Genomic DNA, 17,692 nt, shown 5'->3' on the forward strand with positions numbered 1-17,692 from the left:
GATGACAAAGATTGGGCTGTAGAGGAGGGTACAGCAGACTCTGGGTGACTTGAGCCCTCTGTAGGACATACAAAGGTGACAGCTTCCCAAGAGCTGGTGGGGGAGTAGGGTGGGGTGGGGAATGGAGTGAGGAGGGAGGATGGGCCCAGTTGGGTGGGCCTTGTCTGGGGCAGCCTTCTTGCCCCCTGATGGCCTCCCCTCCCAGCCCCTCTGGCGAGCCAGAGAGGGCAGCAGGCTGTGGAGCTGTGCCAAGGTCGGTCAGGATGTCCAGTAATCGCCTTAGCGCTCTACCTGCTACGGAGCCATAATGAGAGGGTTTCCATTATTTTCGGGTGAGCGCCCCTGGCAGATGCCGACAGCCAGCAGCTGTGTGAGGTCCGAGGTGATTTGCAGGGGACCAGTTCGTGTGACGCACAGTAATTGCACCAGGCGGGTTTGTCCTGTCCTGCCGGGATGAGGTAAAGGTCAGTTCAAAGATCCGGCGTGGCCACAGGACGTGGGGGCAAATCCCACTCTCGTGGGACTCCTGGGAAGGGGGCAGCAGGCCGAAGTGGTGGCCAGGGTCTCAGAGGGACGATCTGGTCTGCACCCCACCCTGGGATGCCAGGGCCCTGTGGGAGGACACGTGTTCCAGGCATTCTCGGGAAAAGAGGAGAGAAGCAGGCTTCCCGATGAGCAGGGAGCCGGATGGACTTGATCCTAGGACCCTGAGATCGTGATCTGAGCCAGAGGCAGATGCTTAATTGACTGAACCACCCAGGGGCCCCTGCTGGTGGTCTTCTAAGGATGTGTGTGTGTGTGTGTGTGTGTGTGTGTGTGTGTGTGTATATATATATATATGTAATGCAGCTCGGTCCACAGCAGTGGCCGTTCAGGGCCTTCCCTTCAGTGCTGACCACTCACCTCGCACTCTCTCTCCCCTGTACACACTCACGTGTGCCCCGCACACACCTGGACCTGGGTCTTGCCGGGGGCACAGTACTCCCCTTACTGGAAACATGTAGGTCTGCACACGCGTAGCTGCCCCCCCCCCACCCCCGGGGCCGGTTTACAGCCTGCGGGCTCTGCTGCTTACCAGCTGTGCGACTTTATCGGTCTCTGCCCCTCAGACCCTCCGTTTTGGCATCTCTAGAATGAGGACAGTGGTGCTGGTGTCTGGGCTCATTGCTCAGGCAGCTCGTGCTCAGTGCTGACTGTGCGCCGGGCACTGGCCCGGGGACATGTGTAGGGAAGAAAGCATGTGGTTCTGGACCAAATCAGGTCACAGACACTGAGTCCCGAGGCAGGACTTAATGTAATGTTGTAGTCATGCTTTACTCCGCTAATAAACCATGCTTTTATCATTTTCAGTGACTACGAGAAACAGAGGGGACCTGGGACTCGTCCCAAATGGTCAGAAAGGGGGTGCCGTCAGTGGGGGGGGCATGGATGAACACCACAGGGAGGGGACTCCCCACACGTTTTGCACTAGATGTTTTTCAAGGGCTGATTTGATCCTAAAACGAGTACTTTGATTTTAAAGCACATGTCTTATGAACTTCGGTGGTTATTTCAAAGGAGACCCGTGGCTGAAGTGTCCCGAAGCAAGTTGTGTTATTTACACATTTGTCATCGGCATCTGAAGTCGCGTTCTGAATAGCAGATGTGAGGCACTGTCATCTCACTGTCACGCTGATTGTTCACTGTTCTGAGAAGGTCACATCGTAATTCATTAGCAATAATTAGTCCCCGGACACCCCTGCACTTCTTCGCTCAACTGCTCCATTAATTTGGGTGCGAATCACACATTCCCGGTGCCAATCAATGAAGATCTGTCTGTGATGCACAAGGTGATGCTATTAGTTACAATATATTAACTGCCTAATTTAAAAATACAAAAGCTGTCTTTATGAAGGGCAATTAACCACTAAGCGTAATTGATCATTCATAACTCTCTGATTAGGAAAGACAAATATTAAGAAAGGACTGAACCACCTGGGCTGTTGATTAAGACATGGTTAGCCTCAAGGTGTGTGTTCACTCTGTTGTTGGTCAGTCTACAGACTTCTTTTCAGGTGGCACTTGTCAGCTCCAGGGCTTGGAGGGTCATCACAGTGAAGGAGCACCTGCCTGTGTCCAACGGGGCTTGGAAGAGGGCTACAGGGGCACCCTTGGGGGTGGCAGTAGGTGTGGTCGGTGTGGTTCTAAGGAAGGGTCCCTCTCACCGGCTGTCATTTGGATTTTCTGTCACTCGGTCATTCAGCAAATGGGAGCCTGCCATGTACCAGCCCGGTGTGAAGCAGGGATGCCGAGAATGGACCAAATGTCACTGCTGACCTCATGGAGCACATAGGTCTGGGAGAGGAACAATAAACAAAGATATAAGTCAGACACTTGGAGATATTGGTTAACGTTACAAAGAAAGAAAAATACAGCCAGAGCTAGGATAAGGACAGTGTGACACAGGGTGGAGAGGGGGACATTGGACAGATCTGCCACCTTTTCCCAGTTCTGTTATCACTAAGGAGCATTGAATTTGGAGCTCCCTCCACCCCGGGATGGAACAGATTGCCTGAGGCACCCCTACCCGCTCAGTGACCCTCCTCTTCAGCCTCATTTTCTGGCCCAGCTTCCATATACCCAAGGCTGCTCAAAGATTCTGAACCCAACCAGGGCCTACACTGCACCTGTTTCTCCCTCTGCTCTGCACCCCCTACCCTGGCCGCCTAATCAGTTCTGCAAGATTCAAGTTGGACCTGGCTCTTCTGAGAAGCCTTTTCTGAGACCCCATCCTGGGAGGAGACCTTTCCTACCTTTGGCTTTGTAGGGTGGCCACGGTGTGTGCTTCCTGTTTCTGACTCCCTATCGGTTCCAGGATCCGTGTTGGGGTCAAGTAGAACTTAGCCCATGTCTCTAGTGTCTCAGATCCAGGAAGAGGAATAGAAAGTTCCTGACCTTCCGAGACTCAGTGTTCTCACTCATAAAGCAGGATAGAAAGCATGTCGCTGCCAGGGTTGAGACAGAGTTGCATTTTTACCAGGGCTCTCCCTTATGTGGCCAAACAGAGGTTGATTTCAAGTCCATAGTTCTGAGTAACGGGGTCTACTCTGTGTGTTGCCTCTGCACAAGAGCACAAAATTGGAACACGTATCTCTTATACAGGGTATTTATTGATAAATACTAAATGATAAATTATGCACTTAACACTGGATCAGATATATTATTTATATTATAAAAATGTAAAAGTCGAAAGGATGGCCGGAAAGTAAAGATGTCTTCTGCACGTTTGGAGACCGCTGGCATGGCTGTGTCAGAGACCTGTTTGCAAACAGTGCGAGGTGACAGTTAGTGCCCTCGGTTAGTTTTCCTAGGGTTTCCCAGATCTCCTGACTAGTAGCCTGGCGTCTGTTCCGCGACGCCACGCTGCAACTCTGTGCAGATGTTGAGTAGGACTGCCGTCCTGCCCTGACTTGTCTAGGGAGGGCTGTGTGTTCCGGGCCCATGGGGACATCTGCCATCAGGATGGATCTCAGCTGTGCCAGCCCTTTTCCTGTGCAGCCTGAGTCCACTCTTCCCTCTGTTGGAGGCTGTTTCTTTGCCTCCTGGCCCCCATCTGCCTCTTCATCCTGTTCCAGTCCTTCAAAGCACCTCCCTGTGGCTCCAGCCGAAGCCTGCCTGTGGTCAAGGTTACAGTTCTGTGCGCTGGCCCCCAGCCAGGCACTTAGTAGATGCTCGGTAAGTGTTGTGGGAGGGTTGGATATTATTGCATTTGGGACCTCTTTCGGCATCTGCTTGTGGGTTTGCATTCCGAGAACCGGGCCAAGTGCAGCCAGGCTGCAGCCGGGGTCCTGGGAGCTCAGGAGAGAAGAAATGTGGGCGCGGCTGGCCTGCCACAGAATCTCAGGGTCTTGTTAGGTTAACCCTGGGCTTGCAGGGGCTCCCTGGGTCCTATCTGTCCATCCCGGGATCGTTCATATACCTGATGACCGTCTGGCAAACTTTATTTCAGTGACAGCAATGAGAAGACACACACGAACTTGGTGTCTCAGCCTTTGTTCTTTAGGGGAAATATGGATGCGGAGGTAATTAGGCACACGTAGCCCACGTGCACAGTGGAAGTGCTGATCACAGTGGAACGGTCCAGAGAAACTGCCGCGGACGTTCACGGGACATCCCTAGCCAGGCCGAGTGGGATGGAGTGATGGAGGGGAGATGTCCGGTGCGTCTTGGGTGGTGGGAGAATTGGCACATGTAGAGAGGTGCCATGTCCCAGGCAGGAGTGGAGATGTGTCCCAGGAGAAGGAACAGAGATGTGTCCCAGGCAGAGCATGGGTGTGTGTCACAGGTAGAAGGAGCGAAGGAAATGTGTCCCAGGTGAAGGTTGTCAGATGAAGAGGTGGGGGGGTATCTCAGGCAGAGAGAGTGGGGACAGAGATATGTCCCAGGTGGGGGTGTCCCAGGCCGAGGGAGTGGGGACATGTCCCCAGCAACAGGCTCAGTGCAGATGGAAAGGAGGGTTGTGGGCAGGGTCGGGGTTCCCTGGAAAGGGTCAGCTCCAGCTCAGTAGCTCCCGTCCAGACCCCGGGGTCAGCCGAAGCTGGCCTCAGGGAGCCACAGTGGTCTGGCCCACGCTGGCGGTCCTGATTGCCCTTGGGAAGTGACTTTCCAACTTCCTCCCCGGAGGCCCAGTGCTCCAAGTGCTGATGGCACCCTCTGTCTGTCGTGTTCCCACTTCCAGACTGAAGCGGTCACAGCTGAAGGTGAGGTTCTGCACCAACGACTCGCAGAAGTCCCGGGGAGACCTGGTGGGGCTGCTTCGGCGCCACGGCTTCGACATCTCCGAGGGCGAGGTGACTGCCCCCGCCCCAGCTGCCTCTCTGATCCTGAAGGAGCGAGGCCTTCGGCCACACCTGCTTATCCACGATGGTAGGCCTGCCGGGCCCTGGGCTTGGTGGGGGTGACGGTGCCTCCTTTCCAGGTGGGGGCCGAGGGAGGGCGTCCTTCTCACCTGGGCCAAACCACTGGGGAGGACACGAACGCTTGGCTCCTGCCACTGGTGCTCATGGGCCTGTGGGGTGGAAACCTCGTGGGCTCCCTGCTGGGGACCAGTCCCCTTCCACCCCTGACTGAGTACCGGAGGGTCTTTAGAGGCAGGTTCCAGATGGAACAGTTTCCAAGGAGGAAACCTCTGAGCCTGATTTCTTTGATCTAGAATGGACCAGAGGGGCAGGGAATCGCCACAGCGGCAAAATCCTAGTTTCTAGGGCTTGCGGGGCAGGAGATGGGCAGGGAAGGAGGCTGAGGGGCTAGACTGAAGTCTGTAGGTTTCTGTCTGTCACACCCCACCCCCACTCCCCCTACCTCCCCCGCCACCCTCCCCCAACCCTGAACTTGATCTCTATTTGTGAAAACCAGCCCTACTTTCTGGCAAATGGCACAAGGTTTATATCCTGATCTTCTTCTGAATGCAACGAAAGAGACATTTTGACCCTCCTTGGGGAGTTTTTCTGGGAAGTGGAAGGAGCGGTATTATTGGGTGCCTTCTGAATATTCAAAAAGAAGACACATAAGCAGAGCTTCGAATTCAGGACACTTCCCTGTCGTTGCACTGAGCCCTCCTTCTTCCCCTGCGCTGGGTATTTTTATTTACAAACCACGGCAGAAGCAAGCATATAATGCCCCCCCCTCCGAGCTTGAGAGTGCTCCCTGAAAGGCCCAAGTGTCCAGTCCAGAGCTCTGGTGCCAATTGAGGGCAGTACGCCCAGCCTTGCGAAAGCCTCTTTCTCAAAATCTTCCTCTGTGATCTGGGATCTCTGCCAGTGTCTTCAGAACAGGTCCTCAAGGAAGGAGAAGAACTTAAGAAAGAAAATCCCCACCCCTGAGGCAGAGGGAGGAGTGGGTTTGAAGTACGCTGGGAAGGGGAAGGAGATTCAGTGTTTGCCCGGAGGGGGCATTGATCGCTATGGGAGCTTGTGCAGGCGGGAGGGGAAGCCGGGGGCCCTCCTCAGCCGCACCCCTGCATCTCTTTTCCATTAATATGCCTGTCTCCAGACTCGGAATCTTTTTCCAATTTTACTGTTGATGAATTCCACCCCCAACATTTTATTATGACATTTTCAAACATACAGCCAAGCTACAGGAATTCTGCTCAGAATAATTTGGATGTGGTCACCTTGGCTGTACTAGTGATGTTTTACTCTGTTTTCTTCCTTATTGTGCCTACCTATTCCTCTGTCCATCTTTTCATCTTACTTTTTTTTTCTTCTTAAGATTCATTTATTCGAGAGAGAGATAGAGAGAGTGCTTGCGTGCTGGTGGGGGCAGGAGCGGGGAGAGGGAGAGGGACCCTAAGCAGACGCTGCACTGAGCGTGGATCTTGATGCGGGGCTCGATCCCAGGACCCTGAGACCAAGAGTCGGATACTTAACCAACTACGCCACCCAGGCTCCCGCTTTTCTTATCTTTTTGACGCATTTCAAGGTAAATAGCAAACACTGGAACATGTCCCCAAAACGCTTCAGCACTTAACTGGAGTTCAGTGTCTGTTTATAATTTTTTCTTTTGATACAAAATTTATGTACAATGAAATGCAGGAATCTCAGGTGTGCTTTTGCTGAGTTCTGTCAGATGCATCCATCTGTGTGTCCCTAGCCCTGTCGTGATCCCAATACAGAGCTTTACTGGCACGCGCTGCCCCCGTCAGTCCCCATCCCCAACCTCCTCGGAGGCATTTTCATTTGTTTCATCATGAGAAGTTTGCCGCATTTAGATTTTTGTATAAATAGAATCATGCAGCTTCTAGTTGTGCCGCGGCCCTGCGGGCCACCCTCAGGCTTGACGATTTGCTGGAAGGACCTGCAGGGCCCAGAAGAGCTGCGGGATTCAGTAGGGTTTGCTGCAGTGAAGGAACACAGATTGAACTCAGCAAAGGGAGGAGAAGCGGGGGTGAACTCTAGGAGAATGGGGCATGACCTTTCAGTGGTCCTCACCTGGGCAGTCTCCCTGAGATGACTTAATTCTCCCAGCCGAGATGTGTGACGGTACATGCAATGTCATCACCCAGGGGAGCCCACTGGAGCCTGGTGTCTAGGGTTTTGAGTAGGGATTGGTCGGAGAGGCACGCAGTGCCTGTGGACTGACCTTGGCTCTTCAGTCTCTGGCCTCCCAGGGCCTCAGGCATACAAAAACTCTCTCTCTCTCTTTTTAAAGATTGTATTTATTTGAGAGAGAGAGGGTGCATGAGGAGGGGCAGAAGGAGAGGGAGAATCAGACTCCCCACTGAGTGCAGAGCCCAGCCTGGGGCTCAGTCCCAGGACTCTGAGATCATGATCTGAGCCAAATGCAGATTCTTAGCCGCCTGGACCACCCAGGTGCCCTGAGGACCGCCTTTCTTTGGAATCTGCCGGGTCCGAGCAGCCCCAACATACTGTTGTTGGGGCATATCTGTACGGTTGCCGGTTATCAGTAGATTTTTTCTTCTTTCTGCGGAGTGCTGTTCCATTAAGTGAACATACCAGGCTTTGTCCAGTCCCCTGTTGACGGACACCTGGCTGTTTCCGACTTTAGGCTGTTAGGGAGGCGATCTGCTATGAATGTTTCTATGGAGTTCTTTTGGATAAATACCTAGGACTGAATTGCTGGGTCAGAGGGTAGGTGGCTGTTGAGTTTTATCGGAAACCGCTAGCCTCTCCCCAGGGGGCTGTATCATTTCACGTTCTGGCCAGCCGGCTGTAGCCGCTCTGCTTCCCACCAGCGCTTGGCGGTGCCTGTCTTTTTAATTCTCGCTGTTCTGCCAAGTAGGAAGTGGTATCATGCAGCTACTTCCATTTTTTAATTCAGCGAGGGCAACATCTAAGACCAAGATAGGTGAGAGTATGCCTCGTCCTAAGCAATGGAGGGCATAAGGCTGACAACTTAGTTTATCCTTGCAATGTTCTTGGATTTTAATTTAAAATTGGGGAGGACAGGGGTTCCTGGGTGGCTCAGTCAGTTAAATATCTGCCTTCAGGGGACGCCTGGGTGGTTCAGTTGGTTAAACGTCTGCCCCTAGTTCAGGTTATGATCCCGGGGTCCTGGGATTGAGCTCTGCCTCGGGCTCCCTGCTCAGCGGGGAGCCTACTTCTCCCTCTCCCTCTGCCTGCCTGTGCTGTCTATCTCTCTGTCAAATAAATAAGTAAAATCTTAAAAAAAAAAACAAAAAAAGTCTTCCTCTGGTTCAGGTCATGATCCAGGGTCTTGGGATCGAGTCCCGCATCGGGCTCCTTGTTCAGTAGGGAGTCTGCTTGTCCCTCTCTCTCTGCCACTCCTCCTGCTTGTTCTCTCTCTCTGACAAATAAATAAATAAAATCTTAAAAAAAAAAAAGATAAAATAGGGGAGGGCAGAGAAGGAAAGGAGGAAGAGGCTTCGCTAAGGGGCTTGGTGAGTGGAGGGGTGCTGGGAGATCAGTGGCTACTCCTTCCAGCATGTGTGTCACTCGAGGCTCTCCTGTCTCCCAAGGGGTTGGGCTGGAATGTTTAATGGTCTTTACAGTGTGGGTCCAGCAGTACAGACCCTGCAAAGGTTTCTAGCAGCCCCATTTCACCCTGCATTCAGGAATCTGTGTCTTCCTGGCAAATGTCGCTTCTCACTTGCAGAACTATGGGTTCCCTGCCTGTGGGATTGGACAGGAGCCCCTGGGGTAATGGCGGTGTTGGGCTGGGGGCCCCTGGGGTGGGTCCATCTTTCTCCTGACAAACCCCAACTGTGGGGAGTGGAATTCCTTCATCTGTAAAGTGGGAGTAAGACCCCTTCCATGTCTGCCTCCCGTACAGCTGGGAGGATCAGGAAGTGCGTCTGAGAAAGGGGCCGGACCCACGTGGCAGACAGAGGGTGTCCCTGGTAGGAGATGAGACGTGAGCCATGTCTCCGCAGGGCTTTATCCCTCTTTCTCTTTCCAGGAGTCCGCTCAGAATTTGATCAGATTGACACCTCCAACCCCAACTGCGTGGTCATTGCAGATGCTGGAGAAAGCTTTTCTTACCAAAACATGAATAAGGCTTTCCGGGTGCTCATGGAGCTGGAAAGTCCTGTGCTCATCTCTCTGGGAAAAGGGTAAGTCAGCTTCAGGAAGAGGGTTTCCGGCTGCTTTGGACAACACTCTGTGGGTCTCTGGCCTTGCAGAATCAGTACGCGGTGCAGAAAAGTGGGTGTGGGGTGGGCATAGGCTGCCTTCCTACTCCCTCCCTGCTTTTTCCCCTTCGTGCTTCCTTTCTTTTAATAATTTGTGAGGAAATGAGAACTCTCTGGCTTCGGGGGAGCTGGCTGGTCAGGCTTCCGAGTGGGCCCTGGGCTGGAAGAGGCTGGGGCCGGGGAGGATTGCTGCAGATGGAGGCTCTGTTGAGGCCTCAGAGCACAGGTGCTCACTGTCCCAAGGTTAGGGGTGTTTGCACAGGATACAGCACCAGGCACTGAAGGACTGTCTCTAGGGGGCACCTGAGTAGTAAAGGGAAGGCTCGGGGGCCTGGAGGAAAGCTCTGGGCTGGGCTCCGCATCTCTGGCCACAGAGCAGTCTGTAAAGTCCTGAATTTGTCACTGGCATTTTTGTCTGAGCCTTTAGCACAGTCCTCATTGTCTCTTCCTTTAAAAAAACCCAAACCAACCATGCTGGTTACTTTTCTCAACATCTTTTAGCACCAAGACAGTGCATGTTCATGGGAGGAAAATTAGAGAGTACAGATGAGCAAAAAGAAGAAAACAGAGATTTCCATTCCACTGCATAGGAAAATAGCTGTCAACACGTTGGTGTGTTTCCTTCCACGTGGTTCCTGGAGCAAAGAAATCATTACAAAGGGATGTACTTGGAGCATCAGGATCAAACCTGACCTAGTTTTGTTACCTGGGTTTTTGTTGTTCAACAGACAGTACTTTGTGAACAACTATCCACTCGATAAAGAAATGTCTGTGTGGCAGTTTTCCTGTAATCATTTTTACAGGATATCCTGTAGTTTATTTAAATTTATTTTTTATTTTTTAATTTTTTTTTAAAGATTTTTTTATTTATTCATTTCACAGATAGAGATCACAAGTAGGTAGAGATATAGGCAGAGAGAGTGGAGGAAGCAGGCTCCCCGCTGAGCAGAGAACCTGATGCGGGGCTCGATCCCAGGACCCTGGGATCATGACCTGAGCCGAAGGCAGAGGCTTTAACCCACTGAGCCACCCAGGCGCCCCTATTTTTTAATTTTTAAAAAAGATTTTGTTTATTTACTTGACAGAGAGCATAAGCAGGGGGAGCTGCAGGCAGAGGGAGAAGCAGGCTCCCAGCTGAGCAGGGAGCCTGATGTGGGGCTCGATCCCAGGACCCTGGGATCATGACCCGAGCCAAAGGCACATGCTTCACCGACTAAGTCCCCCAGGCATCCCTTATCCTGTAGTTTTCTTTTTTTTTTTTTTTTTTAAAGATTTTATTTATTTGACACAGAGAGAGATCAGAAGTAGGCAGAGAGGCAGGCAGAGAGAGAGGAGGAAGCAGGCTCCCTGCTGAGCAGAGAGCCCGATGCGGGGCTCGATCCCAGGACTCCGAGACCATGACCCGAGCCGAAGGCAGTGGCTTAACCCACTGAGCCACCCAGGCGCCCCTATCCTGTAGTTTTCTTAAACCAATGCCCGCTGACGGATGTTAGGTTGTTTCTGATTTTCTGTGAAAGTAAAGCCATGATAGGTGGATCCGAGGCTCTCCGTGCATGTTGCCGGGCTGCTTTCCAGAAAGCTGCGCAGACTTAGTCTGTCAGCAGGAGGCAGAAACTAGGCTTTAAAATGATGGGCTCTTACATTTGCAGGGACCCTCTGGAGCCCTGCCCCAGCTTTTCATGCCTGGCGGGGATTTGGGGGCCGTCCCTGGGGATGGCTTTTCCAGCTTGGGTGCTTCTGCTGGTCGGGAACTCCTGCCCTGCGCCCATCAAATGGGGCCGGCTATCGGAGGAGTCAAAGGAGGGTCCTTTGGTTTGGCCACGCACCATTATGTATTCCATTTTGTTTCATTCCCGCCGCAACCCTGTGAGCTGTAGGCAGCAGCATTGCCATTTTGGAAATGGCTTATCGAGGCCTAAGGAGGTGAAGTGAGCCAGGGTCCCCGGCCCATAAAAACTGTCCCCTCGGGGCTACGTTCAAGAGCAGATGTTTGGCCCTCACAAGACCTTAAATTTGGGGGCAGCGTGTTTAAAAATTGGGAGATTTTTGGGCACCTGGGTGGTTCAGTGGGTTAAGCCTCTGCCTTTGGCTCAGGTCATGGTCTCAGGGTCCTGGGATCGAGCCCTGCATCGGGCTCTCTGCTCAGCAGGGAGCCTGCTTCCCCCTCTCTCTCTGCCTGCCTCTCCGCCTACTTGTGATCTCTCTCTGTCAAATAAATAAATAAAATCTTTAAAAAAAGAATTGGGAGATTTTTATATAAAATACCCAGATTTCTGGATACTTAAAAAACCAGAAGATCTGATAATTCAGGGCCCCACATTCCACCACACGCAGAAGCTTAGCTGAGGCCACCGCCTCCATTGATTCCAGCTGACCGTAGGCCCCACCACTCCCGCCGTCCCCTTCACCAAGCTCAGAGTCCGCTGTCACTTAAGTGCACTATTTTGGTTGTTTTTCTCATGGTATTTCTTAATGGCTTTGTCTCTGTCAAAATAGGCAAACAAAAGAGATTTCAGGAAAGAGAGGATATATATATATATTTTTTAAAGATTTTATTTATTTATTTGACAAGATCACAAGTAGCCAGAGAGGCAGGCAGAGAGAGAGGGGGAAGCAGGCTCCCTGCTGAGCAGAGAGCCCGATGCAGGGCTCGATCCCAGGACCCTGAGATCATGATCTGAGCCAAAGACAGAGGCTTAACCCACTGAGCCACCCAGGCGCCCTGAGAGGATATATTTCTTTAAGAAACTTAAAATATTCTAGTGTGTTTATCATGCAAATAAAATATGTCCTGTAGTAGTCAGGATTTGTCACAGAAGCAGAACCAAGAGGGGCCAGGTGCCCAATGAAGAGCTGTGTCCGGGTCTGAAGGCTCTCTACCAGCAGATTCCTTCTTGCTCAGGGAGGTAATACTGTTCTGTTCCCACCTTCCCCTGATTGGATGAGGCCCACCACAGAATGGAGGGCAGTCTATTTACTCGGAGACCACTGATTTCAGTGTTAATCTCACCCAAGGAAGACCTTCACAGAAACATCCAGAATAATGTTTGACCAAATATCTGGCCCCTTGGCCCAGTCAGGCTGACACATAAGTTCACCATTCTAGTCCTTTTCCGACCTCACAAGCATCTGTGGATTAGAGTGCTGCAAGCCATGGAACTTGGCCTGCTCGACTCCCTCATGCTTCTGGCTTGATCCTTCAGGCGTCTCTGAGATCACCAGCCCCTCACTAGAGAACAGCATAATGAAGCTCTGTCATGATTCATTTACGTTAACACTTTTTCTTTAAAATTGTCCCTAATTGTTAAATGTTATTACTCCAGATTGTGGGGAGTAGTCAAAGTGGATATGTTGTTGAAAAAGAAAAAGAAAAGGAATCATTTGCTTTTTAGCTTCGTCATTTTGTAGTAAATTCAAGAGTAGGCAAGGGTTGGTTTTACAAATACGCGATCGGAGGTGCCTCTCACGAATGGGGCTCCTGACTTGGGCTGTGGGTTGGGCGCTCAGAAGCAAGGGACAGGAACTGAGAGCTTTGGGGCCCAGGTCAGCAGCTTCTCGGGACAGCCCAAGGACCTATGAAGAGCTGCTGTCCTGTCCGAGTGGGGGTCATGGACGGCGAGGGGCCGTCCTCTGGGGCACGGGGCCACGCGGGGCCCCCCGAGGAGGCAGGATGGCGGGGGCACTGGGGCAGAATGTCCTCCTCCTGGAAATGGAGTGATTTACATGTGGCATCTGTTTGGAGCCGGAGTGGGAATTGCCTTTGTAATTTCTTCTGTCATGCTGCCGTCAGAAAATTAAGCTGTTTACGCGACAGACTATGGAAGGTTAATGGCTCTTGTGGGAAAGGTCAAGTGGTCATTTTGAAGGGAGGCCGTGCTGAATAATCGGAAGGGCAGAAGAGTAAAGCATAAAATCTATCCGACCACTTCTGGCAAGCTCTTTCCCGTCTCTCCAGCACCCCCAGGTTCTTCTTTGTGGCCGGAGCACTCAGCTTCTGCTGCTGCTTTCTTGATGCCAGGAACAAAAGATGGTGTATCAGATCTCTTCGGTTTCAGGAATAACCTGGGCCTTTATATTTAGAAAAAATTAACTTAGATACTTGTATTTCCTGTGTCTCTAAAAATGTTTTCAGCTAACAGATGGCCTCCGAGGTAGCTTTTGGTTTTCCTGAATGAGTAAGGAATAAAGAAAAATCCTGGACACTGGAAAACCAAAGCCCAGATTCAGTTAAAAAAGAAATTGTAAGGTTTCTAATTTTGATTTATGGAAGTCAGTTTTTTCTTTAGGCTCTAAACATGAGGGCAACAAAGGCAAGGTTCTGATTGTGCATTTTAAGCTATATGCTCAGGTTTTTCCTTCTATCAGGACTAAATTTAAACTTCAGAAAGTGTGGGTTCCTGTCACTTGGGAAGAAAGACTCTGGGGAGTGTGGCTGGGCAGAAGTGGTGCCGTGAACATGTCCTTGGGAGGTTTTTCCAAAGGGAGGTGCACCCAGCTCCTGCCTCCTCCTGCCAGCCCAAGGCCCTGGCCGGAGGCCCAGAGAATCCTCTGCTCCAAACAGACCTGTGCCTGTTGCAATAAGATGGTGTCATTTTTAATTCGTCCTTTGGCTTCGGGGTCTTGTGCTGGCCGCATTCTCTCCTCACCTCTGTCCTTTGTCCCTGGCTCACTTTGCCGTGTCCCTTCCTCAGGGAGGCCCTCCCTGGTCCCCCTCCTGCCCCTTCTGGGCTCCCACTGCCCCTCTCTTCCCTTCCCACAGCAGTCCGCATACAGAGGGTGAGGGGACAAAGCTGAAACCGGGCCTGGAGGGTCATCCGGCCCTCGGGGTCCTCAGCAGAGTGCTGCTGCTTGATTCCGAGATGGTCCCTGTGGCTGGACAATTCTGTTCCCTTCACTTTAGCTTCTGCTCCCAGCTCTGATGTGTCACTGGGATGCTGTCTCCCTGTGCCCAGCATGTTCAGCCCTCCTCAAGCAGAGCACGCAGAGTCCGGGCTTCTCCTGGTCGTTGCCCGTGCCCGTCCCTTTTATATTTGTCTGTGGACTGGGCTGCTTCTCCACCAGACTGGGAGTCCCTGGGGGACAGCCTGGGTCTGGTCTGTTCTCTGAGTCCCACAGAGGGCCGTGGATCTGGGGGACTGAATTACGGACCCCAACTCTGGGGTCCCTGAGTGCAGGGCCCAGCACGCAGTGTCTCCCTCTTCCTGTAGGCCAAACCTGACTTGACTTTGCCGTTCCTTTAAAACTTGGGACCTAGCTAGGGAAGGTGGTTTATTGTAGGAATGGGGAAATAGAAGGAAACACTTCAGTGAGGCTCTATCAGGCAGAATACATGTCTGGATTCTCAGTTTAAGACAAAGGCAATTAAGGACCTCTAACCCTGGGTTTTGGGGTCACCCTTTAAATGGGGTAGGATTTTTAGGCCCCAGTGCTGTAAGCAGGAGCTGTTCCTCTTGGCTACCAGGCGTCTTCCTGAAGGGGTACAGTGTCCCACCTAGCCCTTGTGGGGTGACCCCTGACCAAGAAACCTGGGGTTCACTTGGAGACCGACTGGTCCTGCCATACCAGGAACCACCCCCGTCCCCATCCCCAGCTTCATCTCATGGGCTCCAGACTCCCAGTGTACCTGACAGGAATGATTGGCTAGGCACCAGCCCCCCCAAAGCCAAGGGTTTGGCTAAAGCCTTGCAGGCCACCCTTCGTGGAGCCTGAGAACACTGAGTGCTGGGGGAGCATGTGGTGGGCAGTTAGGCTCCCGCAGCCTTCAAGGCCTCAGGTGGGGTCCAGAGGAACGGGCAGGACTCCGGGGGCGCAGAGCTGGAGGAAAGGAGCCAGCCCTGCGGCAGCTCCTGGGAAGCTCAGTTCTACATTTCAGTAGGCACAGGACAGGTTGCAATCCCTGCAGAGGGGAAAGACATGTGTTCATCCTTTCTGGCCCCACTCATAGCTCCCTGCCTGTAGCCCGGTCCAGGTAACCAGAATAATCATTTTCTCGGATATTTTTTGAGCAGTGCCTGCATGCGAGACGTCATGTCAAGAACTTTGCACACATTGTTTTGTTTGAGCTTCACAATAATTCATGAGGTGGGTACTAGGGTCCCTGCTGCCCATTTTACAGATTAGGAAACTGAGCCTAGAGGGCTTCAGCAACCCAAAGTCTCACAGTTAAAAGGACGTAGAACTTGGATTGGAGCCCTGGAGTCAGTGTGCCTCACTCTTCTCTTCGGGTCTCTGTGTATGTGTTGTTCGACGTTTCTCCAGTCCGTAGAGCGTGGGAAAGAGAGGCATCTGCTGTGACAGGTCTCAAAACATTTTAACAGTCCCGGGCTCCTGTTAACCCTGTCTTTTGAGTGGTATAGATTAAACTACCTTTGCTCTCTTTCTAGTCGAATGGCTTTGCTCTGGAACTGGGATCCATCCTCCATGTGTCCCAAGGGGTCTGGGTGTGGCCCTAAGAGGGCCAGACGGTGGAGGCCAGGGCCAGCCCAGAGCTCACAGGAGTCACGAAGCTGTCCTCGGAAAGGCAGGCTCCCGTGAGCCATCCGTGTCGGTCTCCGGTGAGACAGGAAGATATTGTCGTCTTCTCGTGAAAGCATTTGGCACCTGGACCTCCGGTTAATAGGAGACGCTGCGGGGCGCCATGGAACTAATGGGGTTTTCTTCTTCGAGCAGCAGTTAGGGGTTAATCATTAGCAATTAGGAGTCTGCCATGTGCTCTGTGTACCTTCTGCCCGTCCCCAGATCGCAACGCAGGCCCCTTGTCTTTCTCTGTTAGTGACTGGAACCATCTGCCCCTGGGGTCCCCCGAGGGCTGGCAGCAGGGGGCCACTGGGAGTGAGAGCTGCTGGCCCACTGTCCCCCCCGCCCGGGCATGGTGACCCGCTGCTGGGTTGTGTCGTGCCGACCTCCGTCGGTCGTTCCCAGCGTGGCGCCGGGACTGACCCTCACCCATGGTTCTGCTCTCTCGAGCTGGCAGAACCGGGATGGGGCGGTTTCTCCTGGCACAGCTCCCGGGCTCCGCTCACCGTGTCCCCTCCTCCTCTCTTGTAGACGCTACTACAAGGAGACCTCGGGCCTGATGCTGGACGTTGGTGCCTACATGAAGGCGCTCGAGGTACCTGGCCTGAGTTTGTCTGAGCCGCCTTCAGATCTCGGGGCTGTCTGGGACGCTTCTGGTCTTTCGGGAGAGAGGGGTGAACTCCGTGTCTGAATCGCCTCTTCTGTTGCCAGAGCTGCCACCCTCCTGTTCGGGGCTTCAAGCGGAGCGCCCACTGCGCTCCAGAGTGCGGCCCCTCAGCCGCCGGGGTGGTCACTCTGCTGTCCTGTCCCTCCTGCTCCTCCCCACTCCCCAGGCCCCGCACCAGGCCGATGGCCGGCCTGCTCGCTGCCGCTGTCTTCTCAGACCCTCGGCGTCCGCCTGCCACCTGCCTCCTTCCTGACACTGGTCATCTGCAACACCTTGAGCATGACGTGTCCTAATGGGACTCCCTCCCGACTCCCTCCTCCTTTTCAGGGCTGGGTTCAGATGGGGCCCCTGGTGACCCCCCCGACCCGTGCCTGCTCAGCCGCCCCAGGTCAGCTCACCTGCCACCCTCGCTGCTACGTTGGCCCTTGGCACCCTGCACTTGGGTGGGAGCGTTGGGCAGACTGGCTGGTGGAGCCCTGGACCTATTCCCGTGGGGGGCCTGTGACTGAGTTGGGGGACAGGGGAGAAGCAATTATGCAAATGAGAGCACCAACCAAATGAGAGGTGAGGGAGGGTGGCCCACCTCCTGCTGTGCTCAGGTTTTTGAGCAGATCGCAGGGGGCCAGGTGGGGGCTGTATGTCTCTCAGCGCAAGTGTCCTGCCTCTTGGGAGGCCCCTGGCCCGCGGGTGCACCTTTGGGGCGCTCTTTCCTTGATTCCCCAGAGGGAGGCCTTCGGAGGAGGGCTCACCTGTGGCTTTGTCCTCAACCCGTGCTGTGTCCTTTTCTCTTTTCCCAGTACGCCTGTGGAATCGAGGCTGAAGTGGTGGGGAAACCTTCTCCTGAGTATTTCCAGTCGGCCCTGAAGGAGATGGGGGTGGAAGCCCACGAGGTAGGGAGGTCTCCCGCGGGAGCCCACGTGTGGAAGCAGCTCGATCGGGGCGGCCCGGAGCACGGGCCGGGGGGCTTAGGCACCTGTGGAGGCTGGCTGGGCAGCCCGGTGGGGACCTGGCGACCCACAAGAGCTGGTTTTACTGGGAAGGGGGAGAAAGCCTGCAGAGGAGGCCCACTGAATGCTTTCAGGCGGAAATTCGTTTCAGCGTTAAGAGTCAGAAACAAAGGCCTGTGGCCGTTTCTAAGTGACTTCTGCTGCTTCTCTGGAAGGATAAGAATTGACGTGCCCTACTAGTGTGTTCACAGTAGTTCACAGAGGAGGTGAGGGGCGGCCAGCCAGGGGATCGGTGGAAGGCGTGGGGGCCTGGCTGAGGGTCGCATGGGCTGCCAGACCGTGCTCGCCTCAGTGCCACGGGGTACTCGCTGAGTACGTGCAGGCCCCGGGGGACAGTGGTCAGCAGACAAGAGC

At 53.3% G+C, this 17,692-nt stretch overlaps 1 protein-coding gene and 1 long non-coding RNA gene across 3 annotated transcripts in view; one reads left to right on the forward strand and one right to left on the reverse strand.

Moving 5' to 3' along the window:
• LHPP (phospholysine phosphohistidine inorganic pyrophosphate phosphatase) overlaps positions 1-17,692 on the forward strand; it is a 121,730-nt gene that overhangs the window by 12,427 nt on the left and 91,611 nt on the right. For both annotated transcript variants that reach the window (XM_047702968.1, XM_047702969.1), the window contains exons 2-5: positions 4,718-4,905; positions 8,917-9,070; positions 16,196-16,259; positions 17,129-17,221. In XM_047702968.1, the coding sequence (XP_047558924.1) occupies positions 4,718-4,905; positions 8,917-9,070; positions 16,196-16,259; positions 17,129-17,221 (499 nt within the window). The remainder of the gene's footprint in view (positions 1-4,717; positions 4,906-8,916; positions 9,071-16,195; positions 16,260-17,128; positions 17,222-17,692) is intronic.
• LOC125084959 (uncharacterized) lies at positions 1,997-17,184 on the reverse strand. Its single transcript, XR_007122746.1, has 3 exons — positions 17,081-17,184; positions 13,072-13,216; positions 1,997-2,334 (listed from the first exon to the last, which is right to left on the reverse strand). It is a non-coding gene; the product is annotated as an uncharacterized LOC125084959 (long non-coding RNA).

This window comes from Lutra lutra, chromosome 14 (assembly GCF_902655055.1).
Source record: "Lutra lutra chromosome 14, mLutLut1.2, whole genome shotgun sequence".
Classification (NCBI taxonomy): domain Eukaryota; kingdom Metazoa; phylum Chordata; class Mammalia; order Carnivora; family Mustelidae; genus Lutra; species Lutra lutra.